At 52.8% G+C, this 14,301-nt stretch overlaps 2 protein-coding genes across 6 annotated transcripts in view; one reads left to right on the plus strand and one right to left on the minus strand.

The window, feature by feature from the left end:
- Nucleotides 1–1,713, plus strand: part of YEATS2 (YEATS domain containing 2) — a 112,297-nt gene extending 110,584 nt beyond the window's left edge. The window contains 1 exon segment of the mRNA XM_017860613.1: nt 671–1,713. Within this exon segment, the coding sequence (XP_017716102.1) occupies nt 671–779 (109 nt within the window). The 3' untranslated portion in view covers nt 780–1,713.
- A 73-nt stretch (nt 1,714–1,786) lies between these two features.
- On the minus strand, nt 1,787–14,295 carry MAP6D1 (MAP6 domain containing 1). 5 transcript variants are annotated; one of them, XR_001883109.1, is made up of 4 exons: nt 13,888–14,295; nt 8,575–8,692; nt 7,319–8,057; nt 1,787–1,945 (listed from the first exon to the last, which is right to left on the minus strand). XR_001883109.1 is itself a non-coding variant. In XM_017860614.1 (3 exons), the coding sequence occupies exons 1-3, from the start codon at nt 14,286–14,288 to the stop codon at nt 7,977–7,979; spliced, it is 600 nt and encodes a 199-aa protein (XP_017716103.1). In that variant the 5' UTR covers nt 14,289–14,295; the 3' UTR covers nt 6,472–7,976. The 5 variants fall into 5 exon arrangements, 2 of the variants coding, with proteins under 2 accessions (XP_017716103.1, XP_017716104.1); XR_001883108.1 differs by having other exon boundaries at nt 7,319–8,006; nt 8,547–8,692; XR_001883110.1 differs by having other exon boundaries at nt 8,547–8,692.
- Nucleotides 14,296–14,301: the final 6 nt, after the last annotated feature.

A 14,301-nucleotide genomic window follows, 5' to 3' on the forward strand; every position in this document is an offset into this window, starting at 1 on the left:
CAGTGGCCGGATCTCAGCTCACTGCAAGCTCCGCCTCCCGGGTTTACGCCATTCTCCTGCCTCAGCCTCCCGAGTAGCTGGGACTACAGGCGCCCGCCACTTCGCCCGGCTAGTTTTTTTGTATTTTTTTTTAGTAGAGACGGGGTTTCACCGTGTTAGCCAGGATGGTCTCGATCTGACCTCGTGATCCGCCCGTCTCGGCCTCCCAAAGTGCTGGGATTACAGGCTTGAGCCACCGCGCCCGGCCTTGGGTGCTTTTGATGGAACGATTAACATCACGCCTGGCCTGGCGTGACTCCATCTCCCGTCTTTCCCGGAGATGGGAAATACAGTCCCAGAGTTTTGTGGTGCTTTGACTCAGCTTTTGGTCTGCTGAGACTCACTCACAAATGTGTCATTCCATTCTGCCATCCACTTTGTTTTCTTTCTCTTTTCTCAGTTCTCAGAATCTTTTTTCCTAATCATTCAACCAACTTGTTGACATCCTTCTCATGCCTATGACTAGGAAGGCAGCCCCCACCCCAGAGTGGCCCTAAGCTATGTCTGTGGCTCAGGAGCCCTCTCCAGGGGGCCTCTGCCTGGGATAGTCCCTGTGGTGAGTTAAGTGAATGAATGATGAGATACGTGTGAGAGAATTTCACCTGGTAACACCCTTTGTTTTTTGGACCAGGATTCCCAAAGAAATTACAGTGAGTAATATTCACCAGGCCATTTGCAACATTCCTTTTCTGGATTTCCTCACAAACAAACACATGGGAATATTGAATGAGGACCAGTGAGCGGAGTGAGGTGCCCTGGAGAAGCAGGCTTTGAAGGCGCAGCGAAGCTGTAACTGAGGACCCTGCTGCTCGGGAAGGAGGTGGTTTCCAGTGCGCCTCGGGATGTCATGGCTACCCAAGCATTGCTGCTCCTGTTCCCGCGTGCCACCAGCATGCTCCACTCCAGATGAAATCCTCTTGGACAGGAGTTTGTTTCCTGAGTGTGGAGTGAGGCTGTCAGTGGATACGTGCTTTGTCGGCCAACGTTTCTGCAGTCTCTGTAAAGGCCCCATGAGACCTGGGCCAGGCCATGTGCCTCAGGCCCTTCTCCCTGAGTGTGCTCAAGGGGGCTCCTTGGGCCCGCCTCCCCAGGAGATAGAAAATGAGTGGCAGGCTAGAGATTTGAACCATTCTGTGGGCTGGAGTTACCAGTAGCTCTAGCAGTTATCCTGAAGAAAGATTGGGCTTCAGCAAGTGGTTCTCTCCCCTGCCTGGCCTTGGTGTGGAGGGGCTGTACTCTGAGCCCAAGTGAGTCAGCTATAGGAAGAGGCCATACCTAGAGCAAAGAACCAGGAAGGCCTGAGAGACGGCAGACTGAGCAGAATTCCTGTTTTGAGCACAGGAGCATTACTAGAACCATTGTCAAAGCAGTGGCAAGAGACGGAGAGGTCCCAACGGGAGTCGGGAAGAGGTTTGATTATAACCAAGAAAACTCTCACTATGCTAGGAATAGACAGCGTGCACCAGTCCCGGACACTTGGCAGAAGCGTAGCAGTGTTACATATGTGTGCGAAGCAGATCGCAGGCTCCATGCCATCTGCATGGTCTGCAGGAACTTCTGCAGCTGACCCCATGCTGAGTGGCCAGCGGGGAACAGCCCCCAGCAGGCTCTTCTGGGCTGGTCTGTCCTATCCGTGGATTGTGTATCCTCTTCTCTGTTAAGGAGTTTTTCCCAGAAGAAAAGTATTTAAAAGAAGTACCAGTGAGTGCCTTAAAGTTGGAGAAGTAACTGCCTATGCCCAGAAACAGGGATGCCAGTGCCCGGAAGCAGTGAGATGAGGCTGTGTCCACAAGCAGAGGACCCCTCGATGGGAGGGGGCAGCAGGCAGGAGAAGGAAGGCAAGCAGTGGCGCTGTCAGGTGCCCGGGTCCACTGGAGGCGTCCCATCTCAGACTTCCTAACACGGCCTATGTGGAAGGCAGAACAGAGAACGCATGCTCAGTCAGAAATCTGTTTCCTGTTCTCCTCAAGAAGAATCAGCAACCATTTGTCAGCCAATGTTTCTGCAGTCTTTTTAAGGGCCCCATGAGAGCCGGGCCAGGCTGTGTGCCTCAGGCCCTTCTCCCTGAGTGTGCTCAGAGTGAGTGAGTCAGAATTACCCAAGCAACGTAATTCCTGTTTCCATGGGTCCTGTAGATGTTTGAGTCAGGAAGATAAGGCAGGGAGTGACTGAATAAACTCTGCCTTTTAAGTTGAGCATCTGGGCCGGTCATGGTGGCTAATGCCTGTAATCCCAGCACTCTGGGAGGTCGAGGTGGGTGGGTCACCTGAGGTCAGGAGTTCGAGACCAGCCCGACCAACATGGTGAAACCCCATCTCTACTAATAAGAAAAGTTAGCCGGGCATAGTGGTGTGTGCCTGTAATCCCAGCTACTCAGGAGGCTGAGGCAGGAGAATCACTTGAACCCAGGAGGCAGAGGTTGCAGTGAGCCAAGATCGTACCACTGCGCTTCAGCCCTGGTGACAGAGTGAGACCATCTCAAAAATTAATTAATTCAGCATCTTGAGGGCTGCAAGTACAGAAGGAATCTATTCTCAGTAGGGCATAGGGCATGCACTGGCTTAGCAGTTTAGTATATAAGGCTTGAATAGTCTATATGTGAACTGCTATAAGCAGGGTTGATAGGGAAGTGGATAGATTGCCTCAGCAAAAGTGAACTGTGTGATTTCCAGGATGGAGGGAGAAAGATCTGATCCAAATGAGAACAGATTTGTTTATTACAGGCATGACAGCCTAAAGAAATTATCTTTTTGCAAAAGAAATATTAAATGATTTAGCAGTCTCCACATGTGTTAATGTTTCAAATGTGTATCATTATGTGTATAATTGTGTAACAAAATTGTCTACAATAAATCTTTTGGTATTTGTGGTGGGTGTTTCTGAGTTTGAAGTGTGGTACTCAGGCAGGGTTCTCCTTGTACTGGGATGAGGTGACAGTATAGATTCTTGTTGGTATGTTTAAATTAATTCCTCGGCCGGGCGCGGTGGCTCAAGCCTGTAATCCCAGCACTTTGGGAGGCCGAGACGGGTGGATCGCGAGGTCAGGAGATCGAGACCATCCTGGCTAACACGGCGAAACCCCGTCTCTACTAAAAAATACAAAAAAAAAAACTAGCTGGGCGAGTTGGCGGGCGCCTGTAGTCCCAGCTACTCGGGAGGCTGAGCCAGGAGAATGGCGTGAACCCGGGAGGCGGAGCTTGCAGTGAGCTGAGATCCGGCCACTGCACTCCAGCCTGGGCGACAGAGCGAGACTCCGTCTCAAAAAAAAAAATTAATTAATTAATTAATTAATTCCTCTATTTCTTGCCAAAAAAAATGTTGCAACCATTAAAGGATTACAGTGACATAAAAGTCTAAAAAAAATTGGAAATGGACATAATTATTTCTGACGGCTTGGGGCAGAAGAAAACTGCATAAATGAGCTCAGAGCTTCCTTAAAGCCAAGGCAAAGAGAGAATCAGCTCCTGGTGTCTAACAAAGGAACATACCAGGTTATCTGGCAGGGTAAAATTGGACGGTGTTGAGGTCTGAAAGAAGTTACTCCTGTGACACGGTCCTTATGCTGTGACCATCTGCTAGCATATGGCTCAAAAATAATGAAAAATCCAGAAACATCAGAGCTGAACGATTTTGAAATCTTTGGTTCTTCAAAGGCATTATGATACAGTCCAAGTATGTAACTTTCTGGGGACCAGACTTCGCTGAGAGTCAGAATGGAGAGTCGGAGAGTCTGGCGGCTGAGAGTGAGGGGTGTGCCTAGGCTTGCCTTCATAACTGTTTACTGTCTTAGCCAGGGTTTTGGCAGAGCGACACAGCAGGCTCGGATCAGTGCCACAGGCAGTACCTTGAATGACTTGGACTCCAAGCTACTGATTGCAGGAGGCCTGTGTGACTCGGGCCGGCAGAGCTGGGTTTGAGGCTTCATCTTGACCCTGTTCAAAGGGGAGATTCTTCCCTCTGTCGGGTGGGCTGCAGGGCCTGGCTTTTCTCAAAAGCTGCTTTTGGGAATGTGGCCTGAGTCCCGGAGTTCTGTACCATGGAGCACAGAGAGGCGAAACCTCGATGTAAATGCCTGCAAACCACCTTGACTTGTGGAAGGACCTTTAGGACTTTCCGCCTGCAGAGCATCATAGCACACCGGTGGCTGCTTGAAGCAGCTCCTGCAGTGGCAGCTTGAGTCATGAAATAAACTTAACATTTTCTTTTGTCTGGAATTTGCTAACAGGTTGAACTGCTTTTTACTTATTTATTTTGAGACAGTCTGGGCCGGGCACGGTGGCTTATGCCTGTAATCCCAGCACTTTGGGAGGCTGAGGTGGGCAGATCACAAGGTCAGGAGATCGAGACCATCCTGGCCAACATGGTGAAACCCCGTCTATACTAAAAATATAAAAATTAGCCGGGCCTGGTGGCGGGTGCCTGTAATCCCAGCTACTCGGGAGGCTGAGGCAGGAGAATCACTTGAACCTGGGAGGCAGAAGTTGCAGTGAGCCAAGATCGTGCCATTGCACTGCATCCAGCCTGGGCGACAGGAACAAGACTCCATCTCAAAAAAAAAAAAAAAAAAAAAGGAAGCTGCTCTCCCACCCAGGCTGGAGTGCAGTGGCGTGATCTCAGCTCATTGCAACCTCCGCCCCCTGGGTTCAAACGAGCATGTCTGGCTAATTTTTGTATTTTTAGTAGAGATAGAGTTTCACCATGTTGGCCAGGCTGGTCACAAACTCCTGACCTCAAGTGATCTGCCTGCTTCTGCTTCCCAAAGTGCTGGGATTACAGGCATGAGCCACCATGCCCGGCTTAATTTTTATTTTTAAAAACTTTTCCTTTACAGAATTATTACAAAAACATTTATAGAAACTTTAGCAAGCATAAAAAATGTGTTTTAAAAGCTCCTCATAATTCCCCCTCTGAAAGATAATCACTGCTGACATCGCTCAGTGCCTGTCCGTCTGTCTGCTATGCGTATTATACATGTGTGAGAGATAGGTAGGAGTTGGGGCCACATGGTTGAGACTTGTCTCAGTTGCTGTTGGATCACTTGCTGAACATGTTAGGCATGATTATTTAGACCTAAGTGAGTGGGAAGGAGTTTCATCAGAACGCACATCTCCTCATAAATAAAGAGGCCAGGCTGGGTGCCGTGGTCACACCTGCAATCCCAGTGCTTTGTGGAGGCTGAGGCAGGAGGATTGCTTGAGTCCAGGAGTTCAGTGCCAGCCTGGGCAACCATAGGGAGACCCTCTTTCTACAAAATTTACAAAAATAATAATAAATGGCCAGGTATGGTAGCTCAATGCCTGTAATCCCAGCAGTTTGGGAGGCCGAGGTGGGCGGAACATCTGAGGTCAGGAGTTCAAGACCAGCCCGGCCAACATGGTGAAGCCCTGTCTCTACAAAAATTAGCTGGGCATGGTGGTGGGCGCCTATAATCCCAGCTACTTGGGAGGCTGAGGTGGGAGAATATCGCTTGAACGTGGGAGGCAGAGGTTGCAGTGAGCCGAGATTGTGCCGCTGCACTCCAGCCTGGGCAACGGGAAAAAAAAAAGCCAGGCATGGTGGTGGCATGCCTCTGTGGTCCCAGCTACTCGGGCAGCAGAGGTGGGAGGATCGCTTGAGCCCAGGAGGTTGAGGCTGCAGTAAGCAGTGATCACACCACTGCAGCCTGGGCGACAAAGCGAGACCGTCTTGGTGATGAGGATGGTGCACCCTCAGAGGAGCACTGGAGTTGGTGTTTGTGAAAAGCTGTATGCTGTGCATTGCAGAGGCTCTTGACCATTTGTTTGCCTTGCAGTCAGGCCTGTCTGGTGTGGTGAGGCCTCCACTGCGGCTACCCCACCAGCACTGCCAGGAAGGGGCAGGCCTGGTTGGTCCTGGCTGAGGTGCAGCAGAGCTGACCAGCCCATTATAGGAAAAGAGCAAACGAGCATCCCAGGTGTTGTGCAGGGTGACATTGGCCAGGGGGTGGTGAGGGGCTGTGAGCACAGGGCATCAAGCTAGAGGACGCTGGGGGCAGCAGGTGGGAACAGAGCTGGCTCCGGGGAAAGTGAGGAGGGGGGACTAAGGCAGGAAAGAATAATCCTAACACCTGTGTCTTAGTTCCTGTACTGAGCACCCCACCCATAAACACGGATATTCTCGGCAAGTTACAACGTGTAGCTGGTAGTGTCCTCACTTTTTGGGTAAAGAAACAGAACCCCAGTTGCTCACAGGTAGCGAGTGGAGAAGCCAGGATCAGAGCCTGAGGAGCTTCAGAGAGCCCCTTTACCCGAGGCGCCTGGGTGAGGGTGGGGGACGGGGTGGGTTCTGTGGGCTGCACCTAACACGTGCCCTACAGCCCACACAGCAAGAAGTGCTCAGGATCAACAGGCCTCTGAGGTGTGGAGGCAGCTGGGCCCCATTGAAGTCCTTAGCACCAAGAGACCGGAGAAAGAGAGCATGAGAAGACTCATGTTTATAATTTAAGAAATTGAAACTGTACATTTTTGCATTTTAGTAAAACTGAAATTGTACAGTTTAATCTCATTTCCACAGACACCCAGCAGGCAGCCTCTTTTCTCTTAGAAAAATCAAACATGCAAGCCGTGAAGTCTGAAATAGCAGAATCCCTTGGATAAGCACACGGTTTGGACTTTAACTTTAAAGTGAGCCTCTCACCAAGAGCATTTCCTTTGCTGGCATGAGGGGAGGGCTATGCCTGCCAGGGCTAGCACCTGGAAGGGACGCTGACAGGCAGCCTGAGCTGGAACCACTGTCCCACCTGCACGTCTGGTGGCTCTGAGACCCGAGTGCCACCATCTGCAGCTTAAATGCTCGTCAGACTAGAGCCACTTGTGGGCCGGAGAGGAAGAAAGATCCAAAGGGAAATCCACAAATTTCCTTCCTGAAGACTGTCCCGAGCTTGTGCCTCTAAGATTTAAAAAGGGATGTAGACCCTTCAAATGTGTGAAGGGCTGCTGTGCAAAGGGACCAGGCGTGACCCATGTGGCCATGCTGGCTGGAATTTACGGAGAAAGTTAGGAGAGAGCTTTGCAAAGAAAATGAACTGCCGCTTCAAAAGGTGGTGAGTTCCCTGTCACTGTACATGTGAGCAGGGTGGACAGAAGGGGAAGGGTTGGCGTCGATGACATTCTAAGGTATTTCAGGGAATGAGACAATGCCACCTTCCCAAAAACAGTCCCCGTTCTTAGCCAGTGTGTACGGTAGTGTCCTCCTCGTCATCCTTATGTTAGGGGGGGAAATAATTAGTAATAAAATGTAGATTCAGTCTTTAGACACCTACCACAAGGTAAATGTGATTCATTCAATCCCAAGAAATGTTTTGTTAAAACATGAGGCTCATCTTGGCCATAAGGAGGTCTGTAAAGTGGAAGTCCGTGCCTGACGGTCTGTTTCTTCCGGAAATTTCCTCCTGGATACTCAGCATCACCATGAGTCATACAGGTGATTGCCCAAGATTCCTACAGCTTCAACTGCAGGGACCATTTGTAGGAAGAGCCAAGGGTCTCACCATAGGTTATAAAATTAATCAAGTGCTCACGCATCCTGGGAAATCCACCAAAAGTGGACATAACTGGTTCTTTCAAGGGCCGGATGTGTCCACATTCCTTAGCTTCCATGGACCAATTCGGTTCCCAACTGACTTGATCCTCAGGCTCCTCTGATTTCAAAACCCAGAGATGGCCAGATGGCAGTTACGAACGCGGGAGCCTTCCACAGGCTTCTCAAGAGGACGCTTGAGGCTGAGCTGAGCTGGGTGTGCCAAGTCCATCGGTGCATCTGCCCTGCACCAGCACCTCGGCCCTGATGACAGGTTTGAGAGGGGCTGTGCCCTCCTGGAAGGGCCCATGCCATGCTCTCGCCCAGCCCCACGGTAGTGCATCCTGAAGCCACTCCCCAGCCCTCTCCTGTCAGCAGCCAGGGTGTCACGGTGCAGGCAGTCACACGTTGAGAATCCGGGGAGCTGAGGCCTGAAAGATGGCGGAGGGGTTAGGAGTGAACTTCTTCCTCACCTCTGGGACCTGAAAAATGGAGTGTGGCCACATATCAGCGGGACTTTTCCTTACCTCCCTACCCCCCAGGTCCAGGAAAAAAATCCCCTCCCATCCTCTAGGAGTCGAGACCCGAAGGGTCAGAGGGGACTTGCTCACCGTGAGCTGTAGGCGTCATGGCATTAGTGGCTCAGTGGCACATGGACCTTCCATTCTGCTCCCTGAACCACCTGGGAATCGGGGAGCCGAGATGCCCCCACTCCCTCCCATCGCCTCTTTCCTCTTACATAAATGCTCCGGTACTTGGGCCAAGGGTAAGATGGGGGTTTAGGACGCAGACAGACGCTGCTCACCAGAGATGCCAACACTAGAGGGCCACCCAGCTGGCTAATGATGGAGTACCTTGGGTTTTTGTTCGGGACATCTGGTTGGCATTGCTGTCCCTGGTCATAATTCCATTTTACACCATGAAAATCTGGCTCCTAATCCCTACCCAGGTAAAGAGGCTTCTATACCCACACCTCTGCTGCACCAGCTTCAGGCTGACCTGGAAGCCGGCCCCAGGGCTGCTGTCCCATCCCGAAGTGTGGGTTGTGATGACTCGGGCTGGTTTTGCCTTTGTGGATCTTGAGGGCTTCACTCCAGTCCAAGCCTGGAATTCCTGCCTGGAACAGAGAACACGGTCACAATCTTGCACAGGGTCAGCCATCCCTTTACCTGACTCCCCAGGGGCTGCTGCTCTGCCCCATGCATAGCCCTGTCCACTGCTGAGACCCTCAGCTCCAGGCAGTCCTTATCCTCTTCCCAAAAACAGAACTGGCAAGGCAAGCGCACTCCCGCGCAGGCCCAGCTCTGGGAAAAAGTAGGTGTGTGGCCGCCCGGCCCCTCACCTCAGTGATCCACTGGGAAATCTGGGCTCACCCAGCCCCTAAGGAAGTAGGAAAGGAAGCTTATTCTCACACTGCAGGCGAGCGACAGGCGCAGGGCAGAGCTCATTCAGCACCTGCGTCTCATCCAGAACGCGCCAGCACCTGGTACTGCCGGGTCTTGGAGATGCCCAGCCCTGGTGCTCTCCCTGCACCCCTGCAATTCTCCCATGCCTGCTCCTCCAGAGCCAGGCTGCTCCAAGAGACCCAGGTCATGGTGGCCACTTATGCCTGTGGAGGAAATGCCTCCAGCACCAGGCACAGCCCTGGCTCACCAGACCCGCTTAGGAGAACTTAGTTTTTTATACTTTGTCTCATTAACTCATGCAGAAGAATGGATCGCAGTGACCATCTCAAAAGACTCCAAGGTGGTCTGGCCTTTGCACAGCTCCGTGCATGGTGGAGGGAGGGAGTGGATCATGTGCTCCTGCTGAGCCTGTGGCGGGGAGGGTGGTGTGAGGGGGGAAGGCGGCCCCTGGAGGGAGAGGATGAGGCTGGCGCCGCTGGCTCCGTGTCCTGGGAGCAGCTTTTCTCCATGAAAAGACAGTGCTTCCATTGCTCTGAACACAAGGGACCTCCTTTAATCCTACCCACTCCTCTGTAAGACAGGGAGCTCAGAAGGCAGAGTCCTTGTGTCCCGGGAGCACCTGGCCAAGGTGGAAGTGTCCAGCTAGCTGGGCCCGGCACCCACATGAGCACGGGATTGCTCCTGCCCAGGCTGGGCTCTGCCGGGCTTTGGCTTCAGGCCCCGAGGTCAACAAAACTGCCTTTCTCCTTGGCAGCTGCACAGCTGGGGCACCACTGGGCAGGCTGTGTGGGCAGGGAATGGCTATGTCCATGGCCATCACTGGGGTGCCAGGAGGAGAGCTGGGCCGGGGCCCCATCAGGTAATTTTCACTCCTGAAGCTGTGAGGTTCTAAAGACCAGCTGCCTAAACCATCTGCTGCCCTGTTTCTCCTGGGGAAGCAGGTCCTCCCCTGGGCGCGCCCTTCTGTCCCCAAAACACTTCGCGTGCCCATGCTGAGCCCTGGGTCTGGCATCCTGAGCCTGCTGCCCTGAGGTGGCTGCAGGGGTCCCAGAGCAGGAAGTGACCAGCGCCACAGACTACAGCAATCCTGGGGGCCGCCAGAGGAGGGACCTAGGGCTGGAGTCCAGATGGGAGAGGGGATCTTAATGGAATCGGCAGGACACAGTGACTGCCTAGAGAGAAAGAAAACAGACTAATGGCTCAGGCCAAGAAGACTAGTAAGAAATACAGGCCCCCTCACAATGCTCAAGCATGTCGCAGCATCAGCCCCGGAAGGAGGATTGGGAGGCCTGGGTTCTCAGCCCAATATGGTTTCAGACAAATTGCTCAACTTCCCTGAGCCTCAGTTTCTTCTGAAAAGTGGGACTGCTGTCCCATGTGCCTGAGGTCATTGTGAGTCTTTGTATCGGGCACTCAGTAAAGTGGGGCTGAGTCTTGTGGAAGTTGAACGATCAGCCCTCTGATTGCCCCGCCTAGGAAAGAAGGCCTCGGCCGGGCGCGGTGGCTCAAGCCTGTAATCCCAGCACTTTGGGAGGCCGAGACGGGCGGATTTGGGATAAATTCCTACCTGTGGAATTAAAGAGCCAAAAGGTATGAACTTTATCCCCCCAATTTTATTAGTTTTAAAAACCAAGCTGGGCACAGTGGCTGATGCCTTTAATTCCAGCACTTTGGGAGGCTGAGGCAGGAGGATCACTTGAGGAATTTGAGACCAGCCCAGGCAACACAGACCCCATCTCTTAAAAAAAAAAAAACAGAGGCCGGGCGCGGTGGCTCAAGCCTCTAATCCCAGCACTTTGGGAGGCCGAGACGGGCGGATCACAAGGTCAGGAGATCGAGACCATCCTGGCTAATACAGTGAAACCCCCGTCTCTACTAAAGAATACAAAAAAAACTAGCGGGGCAACAAGGCGGGCGCCTGTAGTCCCAGCTACTTGGGAGGCGGAGGCAGGAGAATGGCGTAAACCTGGGAGGCGGAGCTTGCAGTGAGCTGAGATTCGGCCACCGCACTCCAGCCTGGGCGACAGAGCCAGACTCCGTCTCAAAAAAAAAAAAAAAAAAAAAAAAAAAAAAAAAAACACAGGTGTAGTGCCCGCCTGTGGTCTTAGCTACTCAGGAGGCTGAGGTGGGAAAATCACTTGAGCCTGGGAGGTTGAGGCTGCAGTGAACTGAGATCATACCACTGTACTCCAGCCTGGGCAACGACAACAAACCCCCCCCCCAAAACCCCAACCATATCAAGGCATTATTTCCACACCATACAATTCATCCATTAAAAACGTACAGCTGGATGACTTTTGAAAAATGTATCCACTTGGGTACCACCACCATTATCAAGACACAAAGAACATTCCATGTCCCCAGGAGGAGGCTCCCTCATAGGTCCTCACTTTGTAAGGAACTCGCTGGGGGACAGTGGTTGCAGGGTGGGTCTTGCATTCACTGATACGTGCTCAAGCTGAGCTGCTAAAGCTGGAGTGGGCAACACCGAGCCGCAGTGCTCAGGCCCTAGCCAGCTGGAGGGGCCTGAATGGCGGAGAGTCTGGAAGGCCAGAGGTCCTGAGAGTGCAGCTCATTCCAGTGGCTGAAGTTCTAGGCACCAGAGCAGGGCAAGGGGTGGAGCTTGCAGGGCGACAGCTTCAGCTCCGGGAAGGAAGCACTTTCTGTTAGTTACAGCAGTCTGACCATGGAGCGAGCTGATTTGCACGGCCCTGGGCTCCTCTTTACTAGGGATGTTCTAGCAGAGGCTTAGCTTTTATTTACTTGAGACAAGGTCTTGCTCTGTTGCCTAGGTGGATTGCAGTGGCACAAACACTGCTTACTGTAGGCTTGACCTTGCAGGCTTGAGGGATCCTCCCACCTCAGCCTCCCAAGCAACTGAGGACCACAGGCGGGCACCACCACACCCAGCTAATTTTATATTTTTTGGAGAGGTAGGGTCTTACTATGTTGCCCAGACTGGTCTTGAACTCCTGGGCTCAAGTGATCCTCCCACCTAAGCTTCCCAAAGTGCTGGGATTACAGGTGTGAGCCACCCTGCCTGGCTGGCTTAGCTTTTAGAAGCAGTCCCTCAGCCAGGCACGGTGGCTCATGACTATAATCCCAGCACTTTGGGAGGCTGAGGTGGGTGGATCACGAGGTCAGGAGTTCGAGACCAGCCTGACCAACATGGTGAAACCCCATCTCTACTAAAAATACAAAAAATTAGCCGGGCGTGATGGCGCGCACCTATAATCCCAGCTACTCAGGGGCTGAGGCAGGAGAATTGCTTGAACCTGGGAGGTGGAGGTTTCAGTGAGCTGAGATCGTACCACTTTATTCCAGCCTGGGCGACAGAGTGAGACTCCGTCTCAAGAAAGAAAAGATCAAAATAAAATAAACAAAAATTAGCTGGGCATGGTGACACAAGCCTGTAATCCCAGCTACTCGGGAGGCTAAGGCAGGAGAATTGCTGGAACCAGGGAGGAAGACATTGCAGTGAGCCAAGATTGTACCACTGCACTCCAGCCTGGGTGACAGAGCGAGACTCTGTCTCCAAAAAAAAAAAAAAAGTCAAAAAGATAGGTAATACATGGACATGTTACAAAGGGAAAAAAAAGCAATGGTTCAAAAGAGCAGAGTGAGAAACCTCCTTTCACCCCTGGCAGTCCCCATCAAGTTCCTCTCCCTAACGGTACCATCTCCTCAGACATCCATCAGAGGCATCTTGTGCTTATTTGAGCATATGTGTGTGTATTAATACCCCTTTTTAAAACACAAATAGCCTACGTGCTGCTGTACACCTTGCTTTTTTGGTATGCATATATTTAAGATCCGCTGGGCTTCAGTATCCCATTCCATGGCTGTGCTATAATTAACCAGTTCCCTATATCAGCAGGACAAGGGGGTTATTGTACAATGTCTCCATGTAGCTTACACTCCTGAGCTCCCCCATTACCTTTTGGATACCTGTAGGGAAAATCCCTACTAGTGAAATAGCTGCACCAAAGGAAAAGTAGTGCTTTTAATAGCCCCACATTAGAAACACCCTAAATAGTCAATGGTAAGGAAGTAGATAAAACTTTAAGATATACAGGCATATCCATAGGATAAAATACTGCACGTTTATTAAAATTCATGTTGCAGAACATCTAGTAACACGAACAGACTTCTACAACTGGCGAAAAAAGTGTACAGTAACTCTAACCATGTAAAAATATATCAGTGCATATGCACCAAATGCACATTACGAAGTAGAAAGAACACGTCTGGGGAGGGATTAAGGAGATAATTATTTTGTTGTAATTTCTGTACTTTCCCATTTTTCTACAGTATGAATTACTTTTGTAATAAGAGGGAAAAAGGGAGACAGCCCTCCGTAGGAGCAGAGCTGGGCTGGGAGGTGCGGAGGGCCCGCAGACCCGCCCTTCCTGAAAGCCAAGTCAGCAGCCCCTGTCAGTCACAGTGGGACGCTGAAGGGCTCACCCACTCGGGACCCTGCGCTCGGTCCTCAGCACCAACGCCTCCACAGAAGGCAGTGACCGGAGGCAGTTGGGGGACTTGGCCTGCGCGCACGCCTCGCACGGCTAGGCCCGGCGGTGGGAGTTAAAGGGAGGCCGATTCCAACTCGGCTGAAGGCAGGCCATTCTGACGGCTGCCCCCAGGAAGGCAGCTGCGAGGGCAGCGGTGCGCTCCCGGCACGGGGGTGCTCGAGCAATGAGTCCGGGCACGCAGCAGCGAAGGCGACGCCTGCAGTGCCCACGGACCAAAGCGGGTGACCTCTGAGGCCGCCGGCAGCTCCCAGGTCGCGTGGGATCTGGGCTCCAGGCGCCTCCGCTCTCCCGCCCACCCCATCCCGCTGGCTCCGGGCCTCCGCGTCCTCCCACCACAAGGTGGGGACTCGCTGCGGTCCCTACCCAGCCCATACCTGTACGACGTGGTCGCTGCTCCAGCCGCGTCCGCGTCGCCGATGGGCAGCACGTACACCCCGCGGGCGCCGGGCGCAGGTGGCGCGGAGGACTGCGCGGAGGATTTGCTCCTGCGGCCGCCCGCCCCCGGTCCGCGCCCCGGCTGCTGATCCTTGGGCCCAGCGGGCGCCGTCCACAAGCCGAAGTCCCGCTGGTATTGAGTGAGCGGCACGTCCCGACCGGGATCCCGGGCGCCCGCGGGAGGCTGGCCCCTGCGCGAGGCGGCGCCGCCGGGACCCGGCTCCTCGCTGTCGAGGTCCGAGTAACCGTGAAGGGTCAGCGGCACCGCCACGTCGGAGCGGTCCAGCTGGTTCCAGCGCCGCGCCAGGCAGCACAGGCGGCTGATGCAGGGCCACGCCATGCCAGCCCCGGCG

Source organism: Rhinopithecus bieti, unplaced genomic scaffold (genome assembly GCF_001698545.2).
Source record: "Rhinopithecus bieti isolate Rb0 unplaced genomic scaffold, ASM169854v2 scaffold_55189, whole genome shotgun sequence".
NCBI classification, from domain to species: Eukaryota; Metazoa; Chordata; class Mammalia; order Primates; family Cercopithecidae; genus Rhinopithecus; species Rhinopithecus bieti.